Below are 21966 nucleotides of genomic sequence, written 5' to 3'. Positions count from 1 at the left end.
TTTAGTAATTTTTAATGTTATAAAAAAAGTGTCTTCTTATTTTTGGATTTTGTATTTTATTTTGTACTTGTCTTAAGTACTCCTCTACTGTTACTTAACTTGGGTTTACCAGCAGTAACAGAATTAATGGTGTAACTAATTTTTTTGATTTAACTATTTTTAAATCTCATTTTCATTTAATGTGAACATTCTAATGGCAATTCTTGTGATGATGATGGTGAAAATGTTGAAAACAGCTATAATGCAAATTTTTATGAAGAAACACCTGTTTCATACAATTACAAAAACTTGCTTAACTTTGCAAAAGCAGCAATACATCATGAAATTAGTAATAATACTGCTGCTCATTCAGCTACAAAATTACTCATTGATTATAGCTTAGTAACAGTTACTGATAGAGTAAATTTGTTACAGATATGAAAGTTTTCAATGAGAGAACAGAGAGGGAACACAAATTTTTGAATGGGAGACCAACTTGGCATCAGACATGAGATAGAGACTTTTAAATTAAAATTTATTGGAGTTAATTATAAAAGAGATAAAGAAACAATTGTTTACAAAATTGGTTACAATTTGGAGGCAAACCAATGATAATACCAGCAATTAAATAAGTATATTTTACATTTACAGATGAAAGTGGAACAAAGGCAAGATAAAATATATTAAGTATAAAGTTGCTATGATTGAAACTGAAGTTACTAAAGCAACTATTAATTAAAGAAGTTCTAGAAGAGTTTAATGGCATAGAGACTCTTAAAGCTGTGGTTCTTAACAATACAAGTTCAAATACTGGTGCAGACAATTACATCATTGTTCAGCTAGAAAAAGCTATAAATAGAAAATTACATTTAATAGGATGTCAACTCCACCAAAATTAATTACCATTTAGACAAAAAAATTCTTTTATTTGATGGAAAAACAAATAATCTGAAAAAATATACAAGTTGTCTTTAGAAACTTAGCTGGTAATTCATTTTGCTTGTTTACAGGAAAACTTTCTCTATTGCATTATGGATGATGAGAAAGGAAACTGAAACAAATCTATAGATTAAAATTAGGAAATTAAATGAGTTTAAGAAAAAAAAATTAAGAAAAAAAAAACCAAATTTTTTATTCTTAAAAAAAAAATGAAAAAGTTGTAAGTATATAATTACGTTATTATACATAATTACATAATTGTAAGTAATAGTTATGTTATAGTTATAATGATTTAAAATGTTGTATTATTTTTGGTTTACCATGATCTTTGCTGAGAAGGGAAAGTGATTAGGGAAGGGGGTGATTTAATAAGACTGTTAATTTCTCAAGAAGAATTTTTTAAGGACACCATCTTTCTTTGGTCATGGAATGGTGCCACAAATCCTCACACAGCCCTTCCCTCTAAAAAAACCCCTCAAAATAAAACAATTGTTTTGTATATTGATGACTATTGATTTAGTAAAACTGACGTTTTTAATTTATTAGATCAATGTCCCTTAATGTTCTTAAATGTTCCTTAACAATGATACTTTAAGTATACTAATCAGATGTTGATCTGAGAGATGTTCACTGTCCCTTTGTTTTAAGGGTGAAAGCAAAGAACATAAATCCTACATATTACATTTATGATCCAGTTTTTGAAACAAGCCACAATTTTCTTTATCTGCACAATAATCCTCAATTTTGTCAGTTGTTTACTGTTTTTAAATATTGAAGCCCAAATCATTTTTAAGTTTTTTGAATTAATTCTTTTGAAACTATTTTTGGTTATTGGTTTTGCATATAAAATCTTTGACATCCGTACTAATTTTTTAAAAGGCGTTTTTCTCAATGGAATTGCTCTAATGCATATTTTTTAGACAAAATTTTTTTATATGTAGAATTAAATGAAACTTTACTGAATACCAGAAATTATGTAACACTGTAGTTATGTAGTAACTCATAGGGTGACTTTATCATTTGTGTCCTTTATCATAGTTTTAGCACAATGAAATTAAAACTATTAAAACTAACAGGCTGTCAATAAAAACTATTTTATAAAAAATTGAATTGTTTTTTTATCATTATTTATTAGGGAGAAGATTTTGCTTTTTGAGTCTTACATACTTTTTTTTCTTTCATTGCGCAGGTTTTCAATAAAGAGATTGTTAAAAATTTTTGTGATATAATGGTAGAGTTGTTAATACGAGTGCATGATCCACCTGGTGAAAGTATGTGTGTTTCAAAGTTTACAAGGTAAGAAAATCCTTTTCCCTCAAACTTCATTTGTGTTCATTAACGAAAAAACTTCTCAAATTACTTTTTTCCATTGTGAGATTCTTATTTTTTTTCTCAGCATGTTTTTAAGAACTTGGTGTTATTTTTTGCATGAACTTCTTTCGATTTAGGGTTGATGATCCATGTTTCTTTCATCCAAACTTTTCTTCAAAGGCAATAAAAATGGTCATAGCTCATATTGCAAGTTGTTTTGGTACAAAAAAACAATCAATCAGCATCTTTGTGAGATCACCAGTGTGTAGTTGAATTGCTTTGACTTTCCACTTCTCTCTTTTAAAATTTTGGTTGAAGAAATTTTCTTTTTTTGTAAATTGTTTTCTGATGAGATAAAGATAAATGTTGGAAATATTTTCGTTTAACTGTTAATAATTTCTCTTATGGTTTTGTAATAACAGAAAATTTAGGCATTAGAATTGCCACAGGCTATTAAACAACAAAACTAATTATTTTTATTTCCTTACAAACTGTTCTTTATTTTAGAGCTCTGTCCTGAATATTCTGTTATCTATTGCTCTCTATGCTGCAAAGTCTGTAGAGGAGCTGAATAAGTTGTCTTACATTCGTTCCTACTATTTTTTTGCTACTTTTTTGTTGGAGAATTTAAAAGATTTAGATGAAGTGTGTGGAACAAGTTTAGCTCGAGAGCTACTGTACAGATGTTTATCTTTTGTGGAAATGAGCTCTGATTCCAATGAAAGAATTTCTGTTATTAGTTTCAAAATAATTAAATTACTTTGTAGAAGTATGGAAACATATTCTTTTGTTTTAAAAGAAATTATTTTTCATTTGCCAGTATTAGTAAATAAACTTCAATGTTTTTCCATGGATTTATGCATGCCAAAGGCAAAACCTGCATTAAAATTGCTCAACTACTTATTGCTAGATTGCTCTCATAATGAACAACTAATTGATGCATTTTTGTTACTGGATAGCTTTCCAGATATACCTCAGTTCTATAAACTTAATAATAGACTTATTGCTATCAAAAGTGCAGTGGGAAGATCAGATATTCCAAATGTAAGTAACTTTAGATTTGCTATTGAATTATTTTCTAAATAAAAAAAAGTTTTTTTGTTGACATAACTTTATATTGTTTGTTTATTAACAAATTAAAAATTAAATTTCTGAGGCATTCATAATTTCTAAAATTTCATGAGCTCTTTTTATATCATTCAAAGATTAAAGAATTGTCATTTGCATCTCAAGTCATATTTAGTTTTAATGTTACTTTTTTATCTTATATTTAACATATTACATTTTTTTATAATATACTAGAATGTTCTAAGAGTTATTTAGTTTTTTTTAATTGTTTTTTTTTTTCTATTTTTTTTTTTTTTTGCTTATTCATTTTTTTATGCAGGAGTTTTACAGAATGATCAAAACATTAAAGAATTTCAGCCATATTAATCCCGACCAAACATTAGCAAATCTAAAATTGTTTTTGGATAAAAATATGTCAGTAATAGGTAAAAAAAAAAGCAATATCAAAGTATTTCCTTTTTATTTTTGTTCTTATTTTAAAATCATCTTTAATATACTTAAAGTTATCAATAAAAATTTGAATTTGAAAATCGCTCAATACAATTTGTTTTTAGCTCATGATTGTAATCTTCCACTCCTTGTTGATTGTTTAAAAGAAGTTTGTATTATTGGTTCACCTTGCTCAAAGGTTTTAGCTATTGATTGCTTAGGATTAGTACAGCCTGGCATTTTATCTCCATTAATCCAATCAATTGAACAAGGTTTAAATTTTTATATTTTTATATTAAGAATTGTAATTTTAGTATTTATCAATCAAGTTACAATTTCTATTTTTTTAAGTAAGCTTTTTTTATGTATGCCCGTGTATATACAGTACTGTGAATAAGTTTTTGCCCACCATAAGTTTATAATTATCTTTGATTTTATTGTAAAAATATAAAGGACTTATGAAGTAAAAAAAAATCAGGTTTATAAACACATATTATAAACAAAAGTATCTAGAAATAATTTGATAAAATATGATACAAAAAGAAAGAACAATTAATACTTCGTATGTCCGCTTTTTGCATTTATCACAGAAGCGAATCTCCTAGGAATTGATTCATATAAATTTGTAATGAAATTTTGTGGAATATTGTCCCACTCTCTTTTTAATATTCGAAAACATTCTTCAACATTTTTTGGGTTATATTCAGCCTTTTTTTTATCCAAATAATCCCAAACATGTTCAATAATGTTCAAGTCTGGACTTTGAGGAGGCCAGTTCATTACTTCGAGAACTCCCTCCTTACACATGTCCTGTAAATATTTTTTGGCCATTTGGGAACAATGTTTGGGATCATTGTCTTGCTGTAGAATGAAATTATCACCATTTAGTCTCATTCCAGATGGTATTGCATGATGTCTTAAAATTTCCTGTCACTTTGCCTTCAATTATGATTAAATCACCTACTCTAGATGATGAAATACAACCCCAAACTAAAACAGAATCTCCCCCATGCTTGATTGTTGGATGTAGACAATCAGAGCGATAAGCCTCTTCCTACCTTTCTAAGTCTTTTTTCTTTATTGCCACGACATAGTAAAGGCTTTCGAACTCCAACACACCCTCTTAACCCAGCTTTTAGCAAATGTCATCAAATTTAAGATGAGGAAACATTTGTCCCAATCACAGCCTGAATGTCTTGGGCTAGTTAACTAGAGATTTTTTTCCGATTTCGCAGAGACAGATTTTTAAAATACTTTATGTCATGTTTTGTAAGCTTTGGAGGTCTTCCACTTTGAATTTTATCCTCAAGAGATTTCGTGTTTTTTAATTTTTTTATAATTTCTCTAATGGGCTGTCCTTGAATATTTTGTTATTTGGACAATTTGTTGTTGAGAATAACCTTCTTCATGAAGCACGATAATTTTTTTACTTTCCAGTAGTGGAATTTTACCCATTTTATTACTTAAATAACAATAAAAAGAATAATACAAAAGAAAAAGAAGTTTCGCTCTTAAAAAAACAAAATATAATATTAAACACAGAGTATCTATGAAATATCTTTGTAAACTGTGCTATCATCTAATATGAAGCCTTCACAGCAATAAATAAACAAAAATGCAAGAGCAAACTAAAAACAAACGAGCTGATGCGAATTGGGTTCAGATCAGCATACAATAAAAATAAACACGTCAGATATCTAAATACAAAATCTGTGTAAAATTTTGATAAATATTACTTTTGTTTGTTAAAATAGTGTTTAGTATTGTTTGAAGTTAGACATTTTATATAAAAAAATAATCGGAAGCTACTATTCAAAATCTGTTAAAAAAACATGAGTTTTAGTAAGTGGGCTAAAACTTATTCACAGTACTGTATATACTTTTTAGTCTTATTTTTACATTTTGAGAATGCTAAACTTCTATAGCATTTCTTTAACAAGCAAGAAATGTCCTTTTATAATATATGTGAATGCTTCAAGTTTGTTCCTGAAATGAAACTCTGTTTTTTTTGTGAAATTTTTAAAAGTTGTTTCTTTGTGTCAGATTAAAAGTTAAAAAAAATAATTCCAAAATAATAATCTGTTTTATCTTGGAATTGAGGTTCTAGATGTTTTCTTACTCCATTAATAATCAGGTCATGTGCTTTAGTAGGATAGTATTTAGTTTGCAAAAAAATTTATAGGCTTTTTGGTTACATTTCTTATTTTTGAACCAACTATCAGCAGCATCTTAATTGCTTCATCCTAACCATGTTTAATCTTCATTCATTTTGATGGGTATATAGAACTGGCTGCTAGTAGAATAACTGAGTGGAATACTGATGAATGCTTGACAGTTGTTGCAACACCAGTCCTATTTAGTTCAAGGCTTGTACGCTGTAGTTTATATTTTAAAGTATAAGTTAGGTATGATCATAGTAAACACTTTTTTATCCTAATGATCTAACAGGTAATCAGTTGTATTAACACTGATTATTGGTCACTTTAAGAGTATATTTTGTTCAGGGATTTGTTAACATATTGGTTCCAGAAAAAGCCATATTGTAGCTATCACAGAAACCAGATAAACATAAAGGCATAAACATAAGTGTGTTCTTCTTAATAAGAGAAATTTAAATGTATATATATAATTTTCAATTTAAATTAACTAATACAGGTTGTGTGAAAATTTGTAAAATTGGGGATTATGCAATGTGAATTTTTAAATTTTTTTTATTATGCAACATAATTTTATAACTGTTCAATACACTTCATTAATTTTCCAATGATTCTCTACCATCACTGTAATGCAATTCTAGAAGGCCAACAAAAAACTGGTTTACAGTTATCATGACAATCTAACCAATCCAGTGGATGTTCATATAAATTTTTCTTTTATTCTTTTGTTTCTTGATTTTCCAAACATATTTTTTATATGTTTATGATATTAACAACTTCAGACTTCATTCACACATCAATTCTTCCACTACTTTCAAATCTTTTGCAACTTTTATATTATCATAAGTTAATATTTTAGATGAAGGCTGTGAGCACAACAATGAGCTTAAATGTTTAATGGTAGATAATCCTCTTGTTCAACAGCTGCACAGTATTTTGAAGGAAATTGTTAATTTGTGTATCGATAGTAGGTAAAAAAAAAATGTTTCCTTGACTCAATGGAAACTTTTTAAAATTTATTTTATTCTTTTTTTTTTTTTGGTGCAAAATGCTTTTTTGATAAAGGCCTTTAATTTTGTTTACTTTTGCTATCAATTTTATATAATTTTTCTATTTCTCTGTATTTTATTTTCTGCTACTTCCTATTGTTTAAAATATTAAATAGTCTATTTTAAATGTTTATTTTCAGTGTCAAAATATCATACTTAGCACACAGTTGTCTTGAAAGAGTGCTACATGCAGAAGAAGTTAAGGACTATTTAAAGCTATGGCAAAGATGTTCCTTTATGCCTTATTTAATTCCTTACATCATAAAAAAGAATAAGGCAAGAATTCTTCTTACATTTTTGATTGCTTTCTACAAAGAATTGACTTGTTGAAGGAAAATTGAATAACTAAAACAAATTAGGAAGATGATGCATAATTAGCAGCAATCGAATCTCTAACTTTTTGAATTGTATTTTAAAGTTTACTTGAATCTTTTTCTCTAGTATTTACAAATGAGATCTAAGATAACACCTATTGACCCTGATTTATTACACATGAAGTTACAAAAAGTTAAGATTGATACAGATGAAACGTATGGCAGATGGTTGAAAACACTCATTACAGTGTTGCTATCAGCAGGAATAGTTAAAAATGACATATTTACTGTCATCCTACCATTATGCAAAAGAAAAGTAATTTTTTTAATTTATCATATCTACCTTAATTGATATAAATAATGATGTAAGAACTTCTTTTGAATTTTTAGACAAGATTTGCAAAATTAGTTTTACCATATGTTGTACATAATATCCTTATTGCTGATGAGAAATATAGGGCAGTATTTAGCAAAGTATTTTCATCATGGCTCACTACTTTCATTACCATGAATGATAATTGCAAACATCTTGCTGGTATAAATTTTTTAACATTTTTATAAGCATATATATGTCCAAATGTCTGATTACTTTTCATTATGATTAGAATTTTCTTTTTCTTTTTTAGAAGTAAAAGACAAAATGATGGAGTTGATATCGCTGACAATATATTTACGATGTTTAGATGTTCCATTTGTAGGGCGCTCTGCCACACCTTGGGATAATAATTTTTGGTTAGACTTTAATTATTTGGAACTTTCTCAAGCTGCATTGCGTTGTTCAGAAAATTTCACAGCTGCACTTTTTATGGAAATTTGGGCTGATAACCTGAGGTCAATATGTGCTCTAGTTTCTAAAGTTTATTTTTCAAACAGTTTTATTATTGTTTAGACAGTATTTACTTGTGTAACACTTTTGAATATTGTGTTCAGAAAGTTGTTCAGTTTGGATACTCAAGTTGATACAAATGAAGATTCAAATAGTATTTCAAGCCAAGATTTTCAAATAGAAGGTCTTACTGGATCTTCTGATGATATATTTAATGGCTCCTGTCAAAAGCTTCTCTATGATATTTATACTAATATTGGTGACATTGATGGAGTTTATGGAGTTGGTGCTGGAAGTGTCTCGCTACCTCAGACACGAATACAAACATATCAGCATGAGCAAGAGTTCAATAAAGCTTTATGTATGAAAGTTAATACCTGTGAAAGTTTTTTTTGTCTAAAAAGCACTAATTTGTTGAGCCTGAAAAAATCAATTAAAATTTTTTGAAACAATCTATCTGTTTGAGTAATGTAGGCAACAATAGCTATAAGATTTCAATGCAATTTTTTTGTAGTGACTAGTGATTTGCAGTCATTATCCACTAATAATCAAAGTGGTGTTTTAGAGGTAACAATATGAAGTTTTTTTTTTCACTCTTTGTGATTTTATTTTTATTATCTTAAATAAAGGTGCTGTGGTTAAAATTATAACTTGTATTAATATTTTGTTTGCACTTCTTAGTTTCATTGATTTAAGTTTATCTATTTTGTTAAAATATTTTATTATTATGGAGTGTCTATTAAATGCTAATTAATTGTAGTCATTTTTTATCTAGTAATTAATATCAGTGATCTATTTTCAGAACCTGATGAATTCTGGTCTTCATCATGTTACAATAAACTATATGAAAGGTCTTCCACCAGTTGATGCAGCACAAGTATAAATAATTGAAACCGTTTTGAAAAAATCTTTTTAGAAAAATCATGAAAAAAACCTTTTTACTTTATTTTTAGTTTGAAGAAGTTATGTTTGAGGTAGCTTGGCGAAACAGCATTTGGGATACTAGTCAAATAAGGTTTTATGCATTTCGTTTATAGGATATATATTTTTTTAATATTAAATATATAAAAAATAAAAAATTTCTTACTTAAATTTTCTTTTCCTCGTTTTGATTTCTTTATAGCTGCAATATAACAAATAGTCTTGGCTTCCATGGAAATCTTCATCAGTCTTTAAGGTTTTTGAACCAAGGTGATTTGGATGCATTCAATTTTCATTTTAAAAATGCAAAGTTAAATGCTGTAGAGAAGGTACCAAGAAGTAGTCAAGCTTCAAAATCATTGTATGACTTTTTATCAAAATGTTTTACAATAAGTATGCTTGGAAAAGCTTCAAATTTTATTGGAAGGTAATGACCATTTAGATTTATTTTTACATTTTTCAAGTGTTTCAATCAAATGTTAATTCTTTTATCTTTTTTTTTTTTTAAACCATGTACTGTTTTTTTTTTTTTGGTGTTTCTAAAAAATCATTAGTGATTCTGTAAAACAAGAGTGTGGTAAAAGTATTCAAGTGTGTTTTTTCTTTCTTCAGTATGTAACCTAGCAAGCAAAGTTATGTAGTTGTTATATCAACATTTGGCATATTTTAAATTTGAAATCAGGACTTCTTAATTACTTGACTTTACATATTTCTCTATAACTATGCAGAAGTTTGGATTAGAATTACTATTTTTTTCTATTCCTTAAAATTTTGTTTTAAATTTTTTTCATAGGTTTAGGAATAAAATTGTTTTTATTAAGAATATTATTTTAAGTTATAGATATTTAAGCACTGTGCAGGCAAGAATTTTTACTCCAATGATGTCACTAAATATTGTTGATAATCCTTATTTTACATTTAGTTAATTTGCTCATCCAAAAGTTTTAAATGACAACAGCATTAAAATAAAAAAAAACATTAAAAGTTAGTATAAATACAGGGAGTAAAAAGCATTCATGAAATACCAAATTCTTATATTGTTTTTATTTATGTTTTAGTGATTGCTTCGACAGTTTTCAAAGTTGCTGTCAGCTCCAAAATGATTTTAAGTATTATGAACCTGGTCTTGTTATTGCTGTTTCAGCATTGAAAATTGCTTCTATTCATGGAAATAAGTTTAATATACTTAAGGTTACAGAACAGCAACTTAGGCATCTTTGTAAAATGGCAAGGGAGTCAAAAAGATTTGAGGTATATTTATTTTTCTAAACATTATCTAATCTTTAATAAAAGCTCTAGAAACTTCTGAGCAACAGCATATAACTGGAAGATATTTGTGAATTTTTTTTTTCTTGACCCTAATATTTTCATTTTTTTTTTTTGCTGATGATACAAAACTCGAGCTGAAATATTTTGTTTCACTTTTAAGAAAACTTTTTATCTTTCAAAATTCTGTATCATCATTTTTTCACATTGGGTCAGTTTTATAAGCAATTTTGTTTGTTTTGTTACAGGAAAAGTGGTTTTTGGATTTGTAACAAAAGATTATTTTTTTTATTTGTTAAAAAGATTTCAGAAAAGTGCATGTATCAGTTCAGAGAATTAGAAAAGATTGGAAAAGTTCCGATGGATTGGAAGCTTGAAGAAGCAAAGCTATATTGGTTTAGAGGGGAATCCAGTCATGCTATTCATATCCTCAAGGCACTTATAAATTATTCTAAAAAGGTTTTCATCAAATTCATAAAAATGTTTTACTTTTTAAAAACAATAACGAAATTTGCTGACCAGAGCTTCTACCTTCATTGACTTTTTATTTTTGTTTAATAATAAGTTTATTGAAATAGAATGGTTCTTACACTAAGTTTTAATCATTCTTATATATGTTGTATAAAATGTTTAAAGGCCGAGTCTGAGTCTGCTATTTCATTATATCCTGTTGTGCTGAGTTTGTATGGTCACTGGCTTGGTGAAACAAGATCACAAAATCCTGTTCAAATTATGGAAAAGTATTTAGAACCTGTAAGAAGTAAGGTTTAATTGTGAAGATAAATATTAACTAAAAATGATGCTATTATATATTTTTGTGTTTTATTAAGGCTATTGACATCATGGAAGGAAATGGTTACCATGGAATGTATACACCTATTGAAGTAGGTTTTTATAGCATACTTCTATTTTAATAAACAACTTCAAAATCAGGGTTATCATTAATTGGTTGTTTATTAAAATGCTTCTTAAAGTAAGGTTTTACATGATTTTTTCCCCTTCATAATGTATACTTTTATAGTTCTTGCCTGCATTTTGACATGATAAATATAATGCTGAGTTATAGCTAAATTAATGTTATCACTTTATTATCAGGCATATCATTCATTAGCTAAATATGCAGATGTGCAATATGAAGCACTACTTGAATATACCAAGTCTCAAGCTTTTGAAACTAAGCAAACTGTAATTAGAAAAAATAAGGTATGTTTTTTTACTCAAAATATTAATTAAACCTTAATGGTTGTTGATTTAACCCTTTTTTTTTTTAAGAAGAGTTCTAACGAAGGAGAGCTTAGCATCCTCAAAACACTAGAACAGTTGTGTTTTATACATTGCTGCATTTATTATATTTATATTTTACTTTATAATTTTAATTATCTTAGTTAGCTCCACTTTTTTTTGAGTTTACTTTTTTTATACATTTGGTATAACTGTAATTAACTTGTGAAAAGTGGTCACTAATTAATTAGACAACACAAAAATAGTTATAACAACCAATAAAAATATTTAAATTCTGTAAGCATATGATAAAACACCATTAGTATTATCATATTAACTCAAATAGAGTACAACAAAACAGCTTAACTGTTCCTATAAATAGTATGCATTTTTTAAATTATACACATTACTTATCATAGTTTATACAGTGTTTTTTTTTTTCATACAATATAGGATTCTGTTTTTTAATTGATCAACTGTTTGTGTTTATGTCCTTATAAAATAGGCTAAAAAGTTTTAATTGGACGAAGTTCTGGAGTGTATCTCTGGAGTGTATGCAGGAACAAGAACTTCTTTTAATCATAACTCATTTCTTTATAACTCATGTTAAAACTAAGTAAAGCCATCAATGGTTTGACATCTTTGTCAAAAGATAAAAATAATCTTAGAATGAAGCTGGTTTATTTTAATGCCAAATTATATATATATATATATATATATATATATATATATATATATATACATATATATATATATATATATATATATATATATATATATATATATGTATGTATGTATATATATATACATACAAGAATCTTTAACTTTTTTTTTGCTTTCTTGAGTTTTTCTTGTTCCAGATTTCAATTTCAAGTTTGAAAAATGTGGAACTGAATGCAACTGAATTTGGTTGAAAATCACAATTGGTCATTAATGCACTTTTTCAGATAGTGTTTTTTTTCTTCATAGTTTTGGTTTTTCTGTCTGAGTAATAACTTGCCATATTTGAAGTCGATTCTTGTGGCTCTTGGATTATTTTCATCAAAAAATTTACCCAGGATTTTCTTAATTAACTTGGATGCACTTTGTGGTAGTTGCACTCACCCTCAATCAAATTCATTTTTTCTATTTTTAATATTTGAAGTAAAAGTAAAAACCAATGAGAATATGAGACCCAAAGAGAAAAAAAAGAAGCAATCAGGCCATAAAAGCCACATTCAAAAATATGTTTCTGTTCAAAAATTTATGAAATGTCAAACTTAGTCTCATTAGTTAGTGATCACCTTGGTTACTTTGCATCCTTCAAGATCTGAACACTTTTGTTTTTCATTCAAGATAATTAAAAGTCTGCAAGTAGATATTTAAATCCAAAGAGTTTAGCAAAATGCCATTTTTTAACTATATATAATAACTTTTAAAAGATTTTAATTTAAACTTTAGCTTGAGCTTACTGAGATACCAAAGAAGACAAATGATCAGCGCTTGTAAGAATATATTTTATTAAAAATGTTTTTAAAATAGAATTTCAGTTTTTGTGTTTAAATATTGTATGCCATAAATGTTCTTAAATGTTTACTGAATTATTCATGGAGTTTGTTTTTGTTAGGAAGCATCATTCAACAATAATTGAAAAACAGTTGAATATTGATGAAGCAGAAAGAGACCAAGTGTATAATGACAAACAAAGATTTTTAGAAAAAGCAATACATAACTATTGCAAATGTCTTCAATGTGGAGTTAGTTGTTTAAGTGTTGTTGTTATTTTTTTATTTTTTTTTTTTGTATTTTTTTTTTTTTTTTTTCGATATAATCCATAGCTTTTCTTTATTTCATAGGATAAATATGACTTGAAAATACTTCGGTTATGTTCACTATGGTTTGATAATTATAGTAATAAAAGTATCAATATTGAACTGCAGGTGATCTTTTTTTTCCATAAAAAATATTTGTGAATATTTGTGTTATAAATTTGCATAAGTTACTAATTTCTATGTATATTCTTGAAGAAGTACATGTATAATTTTCTGTAAAACATTTATCCCTGAAGACATTTTACCCTTGTAGACATTTTACATTTATTTGTTCACAAAGTAAAAAGCAAGACTTAAAAGTTGAAATTAAATATTTGCCGACCTATTATTATTAGCGATTGCAATCTCAGGATCCCGAAATCCTGGGATCCCGGCCTTTTTTATGATCCTGAAATCCCCGGGATTGTCTAAGATCAATCTCGGGATATCCTATAAGATCGAACAAAACAAAGCCTAATGAAAAAATATATAAAAATAACAACAAATTTGTGTATCAATAAAATAATTTTTATTTAGCATAAAATTGTAAAAAGTATTGTATTTTTGGTTGTACAATAAAATACGATATCGAAAAGGATTGATTCAGAGAATAACAAAAGTGATAATCTTCGCACTGTGTCATGTTGGTTAACATATACACAATTTAAAAATTGAATACGATTTAAATAATTGATTTGTAAGCAATGAAAAATATTATAATGTGCTTGCTTGCGATACCCAAACTTTGTATCATTACATATTACGGTTTATATTTATTTTATAATAATTCATTATATAATACAAATTTACATTGTTTCTAAAAAGATATTTACGTAAACACTTTAAAAATATTCGTGTTAAATTAGTTAAATTTTTTAATACCTTAGTTACTATTGTTAACAATTTTTAATAGCTTATTTACTATTGTCAGTTTTTTCAAACTGAAGAAAAGCGTGTTTCTAGTGAGGTAGAATCTTAAATTAAAAATTAAATCAGCATGTCATATGTGGGTTTTACAATTAAAAGTAACTCAGCTGTTTGGAATGGACATTTTTGATGAATGGATGTCACTTCGAAATCGTCGCTACGTGAATGTTAATGTTCATAGACAAAACTCTCAGTTCTGGAGTTTAGGTTTTGTGGGAATAACAGATTCAATACCAGCAGAAAAGTGCATTGAACTATTAGAAAAAAGACTTAAAGACCACAGTCTTGATCTATACAGCGATATTGTGGCTATAATGAACGACGGAGCTAGTGTTGTGAAAAAAGTCGGCAGGTTGCTGCTTGCTAACCAACAACTTTTTTAACAGTGATTCATCCGAAAATGAGGACATTGAGGAAGATTTGTTGGACTATAATCATGAAAATGTAAGACCTAAAATTGAACTAAATGAAGTTCATTATGGGTCAGTCATTAAAAAAGTACGCAAACTACTACTAAAATTTAGACGATCACCCACCAAGAAAGACATCTTACAAAAATATATTAAGGCTGAATTTGGAAAACAACTGTCTTTAATAATGGACTGCAAGACACGGTGGAGCAGCCTTCTGTTAATGCTTAAACGATTTTACAAAGTAAAAAGTTGTATACAAAAATCATTAATTGATATTTACCCAGTGCAAGATAATTCTATAGCTCTGTCACATGATGAAGTGACAATATTATCAGAGATTATTACAACTTTAGTTCCCATTAAAGCAACGGTTGAAGCAATATGTCATCAAGATTCTAACCTATTTACAGCCAACATTGCTATTAATTTCATGCTTAAAAAATTAAAAGATGCTGACAACAATATAAGCAATGAAATGCGTAGAGCTTTAATGACTAGCATGCATGAACGCCAAATCGATATGAGTGGACTTCTGCAATACCTGCATAATGGTCGAAGCCCCGTTAAAGTTGATTAAGAAATAATTACAGTACCTTCTTCATTTAAATGTCGAAAACTTTTGGAAGAATTGTTGGAAAGATTAAATGCTTCCAATCCTGCTCTAGTAAGAGCATCAGTTGAGTCTGACATGCTGGATTTGATTGAGGAACCTGAAATGGCTCCTGAGTCTGAAAGTAATACTTTAAGTATTGAAAAGGAGCTTGGTCGTGTTATTAAAAAAGGACAATCACCAATACAACCAATTAGACATGAAACATTGTCATCAAAAATTCAAAAAGAAACAACACAATTTGAAAATGGGGGTACACAAGGCGATTAGTTAGAAAGAGTTCTTTTCTAATGACCATGAAATCAACATGTGTCGAGGCTGAGTGGGCATTTTCTTCCGCTGGACTGTTCAATACAAAAATTCGTAACCATTTGGGCGATGAAACTTTGGACGCGTTATGCTTCCTGAAGTCGCATTTCCAAGCACAAAAAACATAACATATCTCCTTATTTCTAACATAATTTTTTAACATTAACATGTGAAATTTAATGAAAATGTTAAATTAACTTCATTTAATAAATATATTTTTAGTTACTAAATATATTTTTAGTTACTGTTTTTATTACTTAAAACTATATAGATGTTGTATTTGCTTTTCAATCCCGGATTTATGTCTTTCAATCCCGAAATCCCAGGATTGAAAAAAACCACCGGGATTGCAATCCCTAATTATTATGTTCCACTCTTTAAATCCTAACTTAGAAAAAAATTTCCAAACAATATTTAGAACTAGCTCTAGGAAAATATTTTTGAAATGTTAACTTCAGACTGTATGGGAAAAATTGATATGAAAGTTAAAAAGAGAACTTAATGATTTTCTTAAATCAATATTCAGTGTAAATTAATAAACTAATTAAAGGTAATAGACTAAATTTGAGTACCGCAGTTAACTATAATATATATACAGTTTTTAAAACTTGCAAGAATATAACAGCTAAATAGATTAACATTGAAGGTTGTGCATAGTTTAGGTTCCTTGAATGGCAAGATTAGAGAGATTTAAAAGGATCATCTAAACCAACAATCTGTTAAAGCAGCTTATAAGTGCAGCTCAAGTGATAGCTCTTGTTAAAGCCAACTCAGGTGTTTTGAGACCAGAGATGCCAAATTTTGTGTTATTGGATATAACAATATTTTTTTTTGGATACAAAGAAAACTCATGGATAGTTTCTGAATTATTTATTGAAGCTCCTGTTCCTGATGAAAATAATATTTTATAAATACAAGTTACAAAATTACTGACCAACTTAAAATGACATAAAACTTTAGGTACATAAGAAGCTAATGATCCATTAAAACAATTACAATGATGCTCAGCAAAAATGTTTTGAATTTGAAATACCATCTTTACAGAATAAGTGGTTGTTACCATCCAGCAGCCTCAAAATACTGCTCCTGAGAGCACGAAATGTAATCTTCTTAGAAAAATTTCTCTTTAAATTGTAAGTTCAAGTACTTCTGATAGTTTTATAAATAGGTTATAGATAGATAGGGTATAAAAAGATATGTTATAGATAGATAGGTTATAGATAGATAGGTTATAGATAGATAGGTTATGGATAGATAGGCTATAGATAAGTTATAGATAGATAGGTTCAAATCCCTTAAATTGAGAGAATCTAAATTTGATGATGTGAGCTTTTTATGGAGTAACAACAAACATTAAATGGTTAAGTATTTCTCTAAATTAGAATAGAAGGTGGTATTTTCTTACTTAATCACCTATAGTGGACTGTACCTATAGTATATTTAATTTTTATTTACTGAATTATAAGTGTATTTCATTTATATTTCAGTAGTTAAAAATAAATTAATTGCTAATAAAATGTTAAGAAGCTATAAAAAATATATATTGGATAAATTGTACAAATCAATGTAAAGGAATAAATTCATTCTACATGTTCATTCACTGTAATAAAAAAACTTAACTATTTTTTCAAACTTTTAATGAGCTATATGTTTCATAAAATAAAATAAAAAACACTGAAATATTTTTAGTTAGATGATTTAAGATTTAACACAAATATCTTTTTATTTTCTCTTTAAAATGTTTTATCATACATATTTACAAGTTTTTTTTTAAACATTAAACTCAGGAAAACACTGTTCGCATATCGTCAAAAAAGTTTTTATTAGTGATGTACCAACTTGCTGCTCGTTTGGGAACTTCTATGACCCAACAATGTGACTTATTTAACAACAATCTTCAAAAGGTTTCTTTTTTTCTTCCTTGTTTTTATTATATCTTTTTGTAAAATTAGTTTATGGAGCGTCTTAAATGAAACTGAATGAAACAACAGAATGATGATAAACATTGTTCTTGTATCAAATTAAGTTAAAATATTGCTGTTGGGATGGATTTGTAATTGAAGTCTTGTTTTTGTTAAAACTATAAAAAAGAAGTTTTTTATTTCTTAAGTAAATAAGAAGTTTATTTTTAAAATTTAAAAAGATTTTTTTATATGTTTACCTTTTCACTTGAATTTAGATAAATTTAGATAAATATGTTTTTCACTTGATAAAAAAACTTTTATTTCTATTGTAAAGATAATAGAGAAATGCATTTCTGACCATCCACACCACACCTTGTTTATCCTTTTTGCACTTTGTAATGCGGACATTGAAGAAAGAATCAATTCAAAAGAGACAAAAAGATCCAGTAAAGTGTCTTCATCTGAGCAGGAAATACAAGATAAGGTATTAATTTGTTTTTGGATATTTTTCAAAATTTTTTAGTTATGTTTAAAAACTGTAATTACAATTTTGTTATTAAGGTCAAAATTTTATAATAGTATTAAAATGTTTTAAATTTTACATATAACTATAACATTTTTGTATTGTTGATAAATAATAAAGTTTTCTTATTTTTCAAAATGAAGAAGAGAGTCAGTTTCTAAAACTGTTAGATGCATCAAATTATTATCAATGTGAAACAAGTTGATGATCTGTAATTAAATTTTATCTAAACAATCTTATGTAGTGTCGAATACAGGCAGCACAAAATGTTTTAAATCAGCTGAAAAGTTCAAAAGCCAAGATTATTGAAGATGCAGAGCAGTTGGTAATGGCCTATATTGAGCTTGCATATTGGGATATTAGCCATTTAAAAAATCAAAAAGGTTTATTTATTTTTTGATTATAAATAATTCAGGATATAGTTACATAATTTTTTTTTTTCTGTTCTGGCTGCTCAGAACTATAATTGGCCCTTTTTGGTTTAAATTTTAACCAGAATATTTTTGGATTGTTTAAGGTCAATTCCAAATTCCTGATGCAAAGTTGGTGCGAAAAATTAACAACTTGGAGACAATATCTTGTCCAACAATTGCTCTTGAGGTTGGTTTATCTTTAAATGTGCATAATGCACAGTGGGCCAGAAAGGTTTTTCTCAATAAAAGAAACTCAAACAATACCTTATCTTGTATTTCCTGCTCAGAATCAGTTTATACAAGATTTAGGGTATACAGTACAAGAGGAAGATGGGAATGGTGGGTCAGACCCCCACTTCTTTTCCTCTTTTTTTTTTTTTTTTTCATTATTCATTTATATTTATCATTTTGACATCAAAATATGTTAATATACAAATTAAGAAAAATATACTTCAAACTTACATACAAAGTTACAAAATTCCAGAATAAAAAATTCTGATATTCCACATGTTTTTTTTTTTCAATCGACATTTTGCAGAATTTCTATTTGAATAAAACTGTTAAAATTATTTTTATATTATAATTAAGTTTTTAATAATAAATTTATAGAAAACATGAACACATAAGACAATGTTATTATAGGTGACTAAAACATGAAAGTATTTCTATTTTAACAAACTTTAGAAAGTTCAATTTATCTTAAAAGACTGATTATAAAAGTTTGTACTGTATTTGTTACAACTATTAGTTAATATCTTTGTTTAACTATTTTACAACAAACAATTTTCCCAATTATTGACTTTTGCTGTAAAAACCTTCCATGTTACTGAGATTTAACTACTAAAATTTTACTTCTTAAGTAATACAGAGAAGGGAAAAAAATAACCCTTTAAAAAAATGTTTGCTGTTACATTGAATTGTGGGGTTTTTGTTTGCATCTAGGCCTGCTGTACAATATATTTAAACTTTTTATTTGAAGATAATAAGATCTCACCTGTCACTTTAAATGCCACAAAAAAACTATATTTTTGTTAACTATAATGCTTATATAAAATATTAAAGAGTTAAAAATACAATTAATGTAATAGCCAAATCCAATAAAAATTAGTAACAATAAAATACTGTGTAAACCGAAAACTCTTTTTTTTAGATTGATCCATCCTGTAAATATGAGAACATAGTCTATATTACTAGGTTCGATAGTCATTTTACACATGCAGGAGGAGTTAATCTACCTAAAATAGTCAGTTGCGTTTGTTCAGATGGAAAGAAAAGGAGACAGCTTATAAAGGTCTTTTTTTTTTACTTATAAAAAAAGTTTTACAAATTTCAATAGCTTTATTTCAACATCCTGTAATGGCTATCATTATGACATCATTACAGCATTATCATTACACTATTATCATTACAAAATATCATTTTTATCTTTGTAATTTCAGGGCAGAGATGACTTAAGACAGGATGCTGTAATGCAGCAGGTGTTTGGAGTTGTAAATCTTTTACTTAAAGGAGACCTTAAGTGTAAAAGAAGAAATCTTTCTGTGCGTACCTACAAGGTCAGTCAACAATATGTTTTTAATCCTTTATATCAGTCAAATACTGATTGCTATATGAGCATTATTATATGAGTATCATTGTTTCTACAAAAAAAAATGTTTTCATATTTCTTTAAGGTTGTACCACTCTCACGTAAAAGTGGTTTGATGGAGTGGTGTGAAGGTACCATGCCGCTTGGTGATTATCTTACTTGTAATAGAAATGGTGATATTGGAGCGCATAAAAAATATTACCCAATTGATTGGTCCGTTTTCGATTGTCGAAAAAAACTATCAGTGAGCTAAACAATTTTCTTATTTATCTAAATTATAAGATATAGAAGTGAGTCCAAACTTAGAAACAAATTTTTAGTGATGTTTTATTGTAAAATTAGATAAATTATCACTTGCTTATGTTTTATTATGAAAAAGATTTCTCATTTTTCAGGAAGCAACTATTCATGATGGAAAAAATTCTAAACTTAATGTATTCTTGGTGAGTTGGGCTTTTTACAATTTTCTTCTCTTTAATCCTGAGCATAATAATAAGATTAATTTGAGAGACTGTCAAACCTATCTACTGCAGTGAGAGACTGTCAAACCTACTGCAGTGAGGTTTTTTAAAAGTTGAGAGGTCGAGAAACAAGAACTCCTACTTTTTTACAAAGTTTTTGCAAAAAAACTAAAAGATAGAATCATTTCCTTTACTTTCAGAAATTTTGGCTATTTTTTTTTTTTTTTAGAAAATTATGAAGCATTTTCATCCTGTTTTTCGGCATTTTTTTATGGAAAAATTTAAAGACCCGGCAGTTTGGTTTGAAAGAAGAATGAATTACACAAAAAGTGTTGCTGTGTGTTCTATAGGTACAAAAAAGTTAAACAATCCACTTTTTTATAAGTACTGGTTAGTCTAATCATTACTTTATAATTGTTTTTTTTTTTTTAGTGGGCTACATAGTAGGTTTGGGTGATCGACACTGTCAAAACATTCTTATTGACTGTAACTCTGCAGAAATAGTGCATATAGATTTAGGTAACTTAATTTTAACCTAACTTTAAAAAAACTTCTACTTCTTGTGTCACTCCTAAAAAATATTATTTTAATGACTGTTTAATGTTTGAGGTGTTAATCATATCAAATATAAAAGTTAATAGGAACCAATAAATTATAAAAAAAGATGTGAAACAGTTTTCAAAATTTTTCGAAATCTCTAAAATAATCTTCAGTTCTAACAAATTTTAACATGTAATGAGGTCACTTGGAGAAATATTGAAATTGCGCCTATGCATTCTATGTAATTTCATTAGGTGTTGCTTTTGAACAAGGCAAACTTCTTCCGACACCAGAAAAAGTACCTTTTCGTCTTACACGTGACATTGTTGATGGGATGGGTGTAATTGGAATTGAAGGTGTATTTCGACGTTGCTGTGAAGAGACATTGATGTTAATGAGAGAGTCACAAGATGCCATCATTACAATTATTGAAGTATTTTTTTTTTTTTTTGATGAAATCTGTTTTTATGATTGTCAGTTTGCACATGATTTTATTTATGTGAATTCCTAATTTATTACCTATTAGGTTCTCCTTTATGATCCGTTGTCTACATGGACTGTGACGACCAGTAAGGCAATTCAGTTACAAAATAAATGTATTGATAATGCTGAAATTCAAGAAAAAAATGCTTTTGATCTTGATGTAAGAAACAAAACAAATGATGTTGAAAGAAATAAGATGGCAGAACGTGTTTTGCTTCGTTTAAAGCAAAAATTATCTGGTATGGAAGGAGGTGGTTTTTTAAGTATTCAAGGACAGGTCAACTATTTGATTCACGAAGCTCGAAGTATTGATAATTTATGCAAATTGTTCCCTGGTTGGCAGCCGTGGCTGTAGTAAAATCATCAAAACAACATTTTTTAAAGTTTTTTAAAAAAAGGTTCCAATATCAAATCTCTCTTAATTGTAATATAAGAAATCTCACTTTATATTCGCGCTGTATTACATTGTGCAGACGTTCTTAGAACTTTTTCTTTTTTTTTTTTTTTTTTTTTTTTTATTGCTTTT

The 21966-nt window shown here is 27.6% G+C and overlaps 2 protein-coding genes across 14 annotated transcripts in view; one reads left to right on the top strand and one right to left on the bottom strand.

Annotated features, from left to right (window-relative positions):
* Positions 1 to 21922, top strand: part of LOC145197219 (serine-protein kinase ATM-like) — a 44382-nt gene extending 22460 nt beyond the window's left edge. For 7 of the 8 annotated variants that reach the window (XM_090078948.1, XM_090078947.1, XM_090078946.1 and 4 more), the window contains 35 exons: positions 2108 to 2214; positions 2367 to 2490; positions 2737 to 3273; positions 3617 to 3722; positions 3852 to 3998; positions 6742 to 6853; positions 7072 to 7207; positions 7373 to 7561; positions 7636 to 7780; positions 7872 to 8076; positions 8176 to 8432; positions 8586 to 8638; positions 8874 to 8948; positions 9025 to 9086; positions 9195 to 9419; positions 10051 to 10243; positions 10562 to 10717; positions 10895 to 11011; positions 11089 to 11142; positions 11354 to 11461; positions 12920 to 12963; positions 13086 to 13215; positions 13315 to 13398; positions 17316 to 17432; positions 17767 to 17916; positions 18200 to 18338; positions 18473 to 18555; positions 19519 to 19659; positions 19808 to 19924; positions 20042 to 20200; positions 20352 to 20399; positions 20647 to 20767; positions 20850 to 20936; positions 21212 to 21390; positions 21484 to 21922. In XM_090078948.1, coding sequence (XP_089935074.1) covers positions 2108 to 2214; positions 2367 to 2490; positions 2737 to 3273; positions 3617 to 3722; positions 3852 to 3998; positions 6742 to 6853; positions 7072 to 7207; positions 7373 to 7561; positions 7636 to 7780; positions 7872 to 8076; positions 8176 to 8432; positions 8586 to 8638; positions 8874 to 8948; positions 9025 to 9086; positions 9195 to 9419; positions 10051 to 10243; positions 10562 to 10717; positions 10895 to 11011; positions 11089 to 11142; positions 11354 to 11461; positions 12920 to 12963; positions 13086 to 13215; positions 13315 to 13398; positions 17316 to 17432; positions 17767 to 17916; positions 18200 to 18338; positions 18473 to 18555; positions 19519 to 19659; positions 19808 to 19924; positions 20042 to 20200; positions 20352 to 20399; positions 20647 to 20767; positions 20850 to 20936; positions 21212 to 21390; positions 21484 to 21795 — 5019 coding nt within the window. In that variant the 3' untranslated portion in view covers positions 21796 to 21922. Of the gene's footprint in view, positions 1 to 2107; positions 2215 to 2366; positions 2491 to 2736; positions 3274 to 3616; positions 3723 to 3851; positions 3999 to 6741; positions 6854 to 7071; positions 7208 to 7372; positions 7562 to 7635; positions 7781 to 7871; positions 8077 to 8175; positions 8433 to 8585; positions 8639 to 8873; positions 8949 to 9024; positions 9087 to 9194; positions 9420 to 10050; positions 10244 to 10506; positions 10718 to 10894; positions 11012 to 11088; positions 11143 to 11353; positions 11462 to 12919; positions 12964 to 13085; positions 13216 to 13314; positions 13399 to 17315; positions 17433 to 17766; positions 17917 to 18199; positions 18339 to 18472; positions 18556 to 19518; positions 19660 to 19807; positions 19925 to 20041; positions 20201 to 20351; positions 20400 to 20646; positions 20768 to 20849; positions 20937 to 21211; positions 21391 to 21483 lie in introns of those variants that run through there. The other variant, XM_090078951.1, reaches the window with a different exon arrangement.
* LOC145194091 (rho GTPase-activating protein 24-like) overlaps positions 1 to 21966 on the bottom strand; it is a 206743-nt gene that overhangs the window by 169982 nt on the left and 14795 nt on the right. The gene's annotated exons all lie outside the window — the stretch shown is intronic.

Source organism: Hydra viridissima, unplaced genomic scaffold (genome assembly GCF_058129835.1).
Source record: "Hydra viridissima isolate aposymbiotic clone 2 unplaced genomic scaffold, HvirCarnegie_v1 scaffold_2, whole genome shotgun sequence".
NCBI classification, from domain to species: Eukaryota; Metazoa; Cnidaria; class Hydrozoa; order Anthoathecata; family Hydridae; genus Hydra; species Hydra viridissima.
Note: the sequence above shows the minus strand (reverse complement) of the source record. Positions and strands in the feature narration are given on the sequence as shown.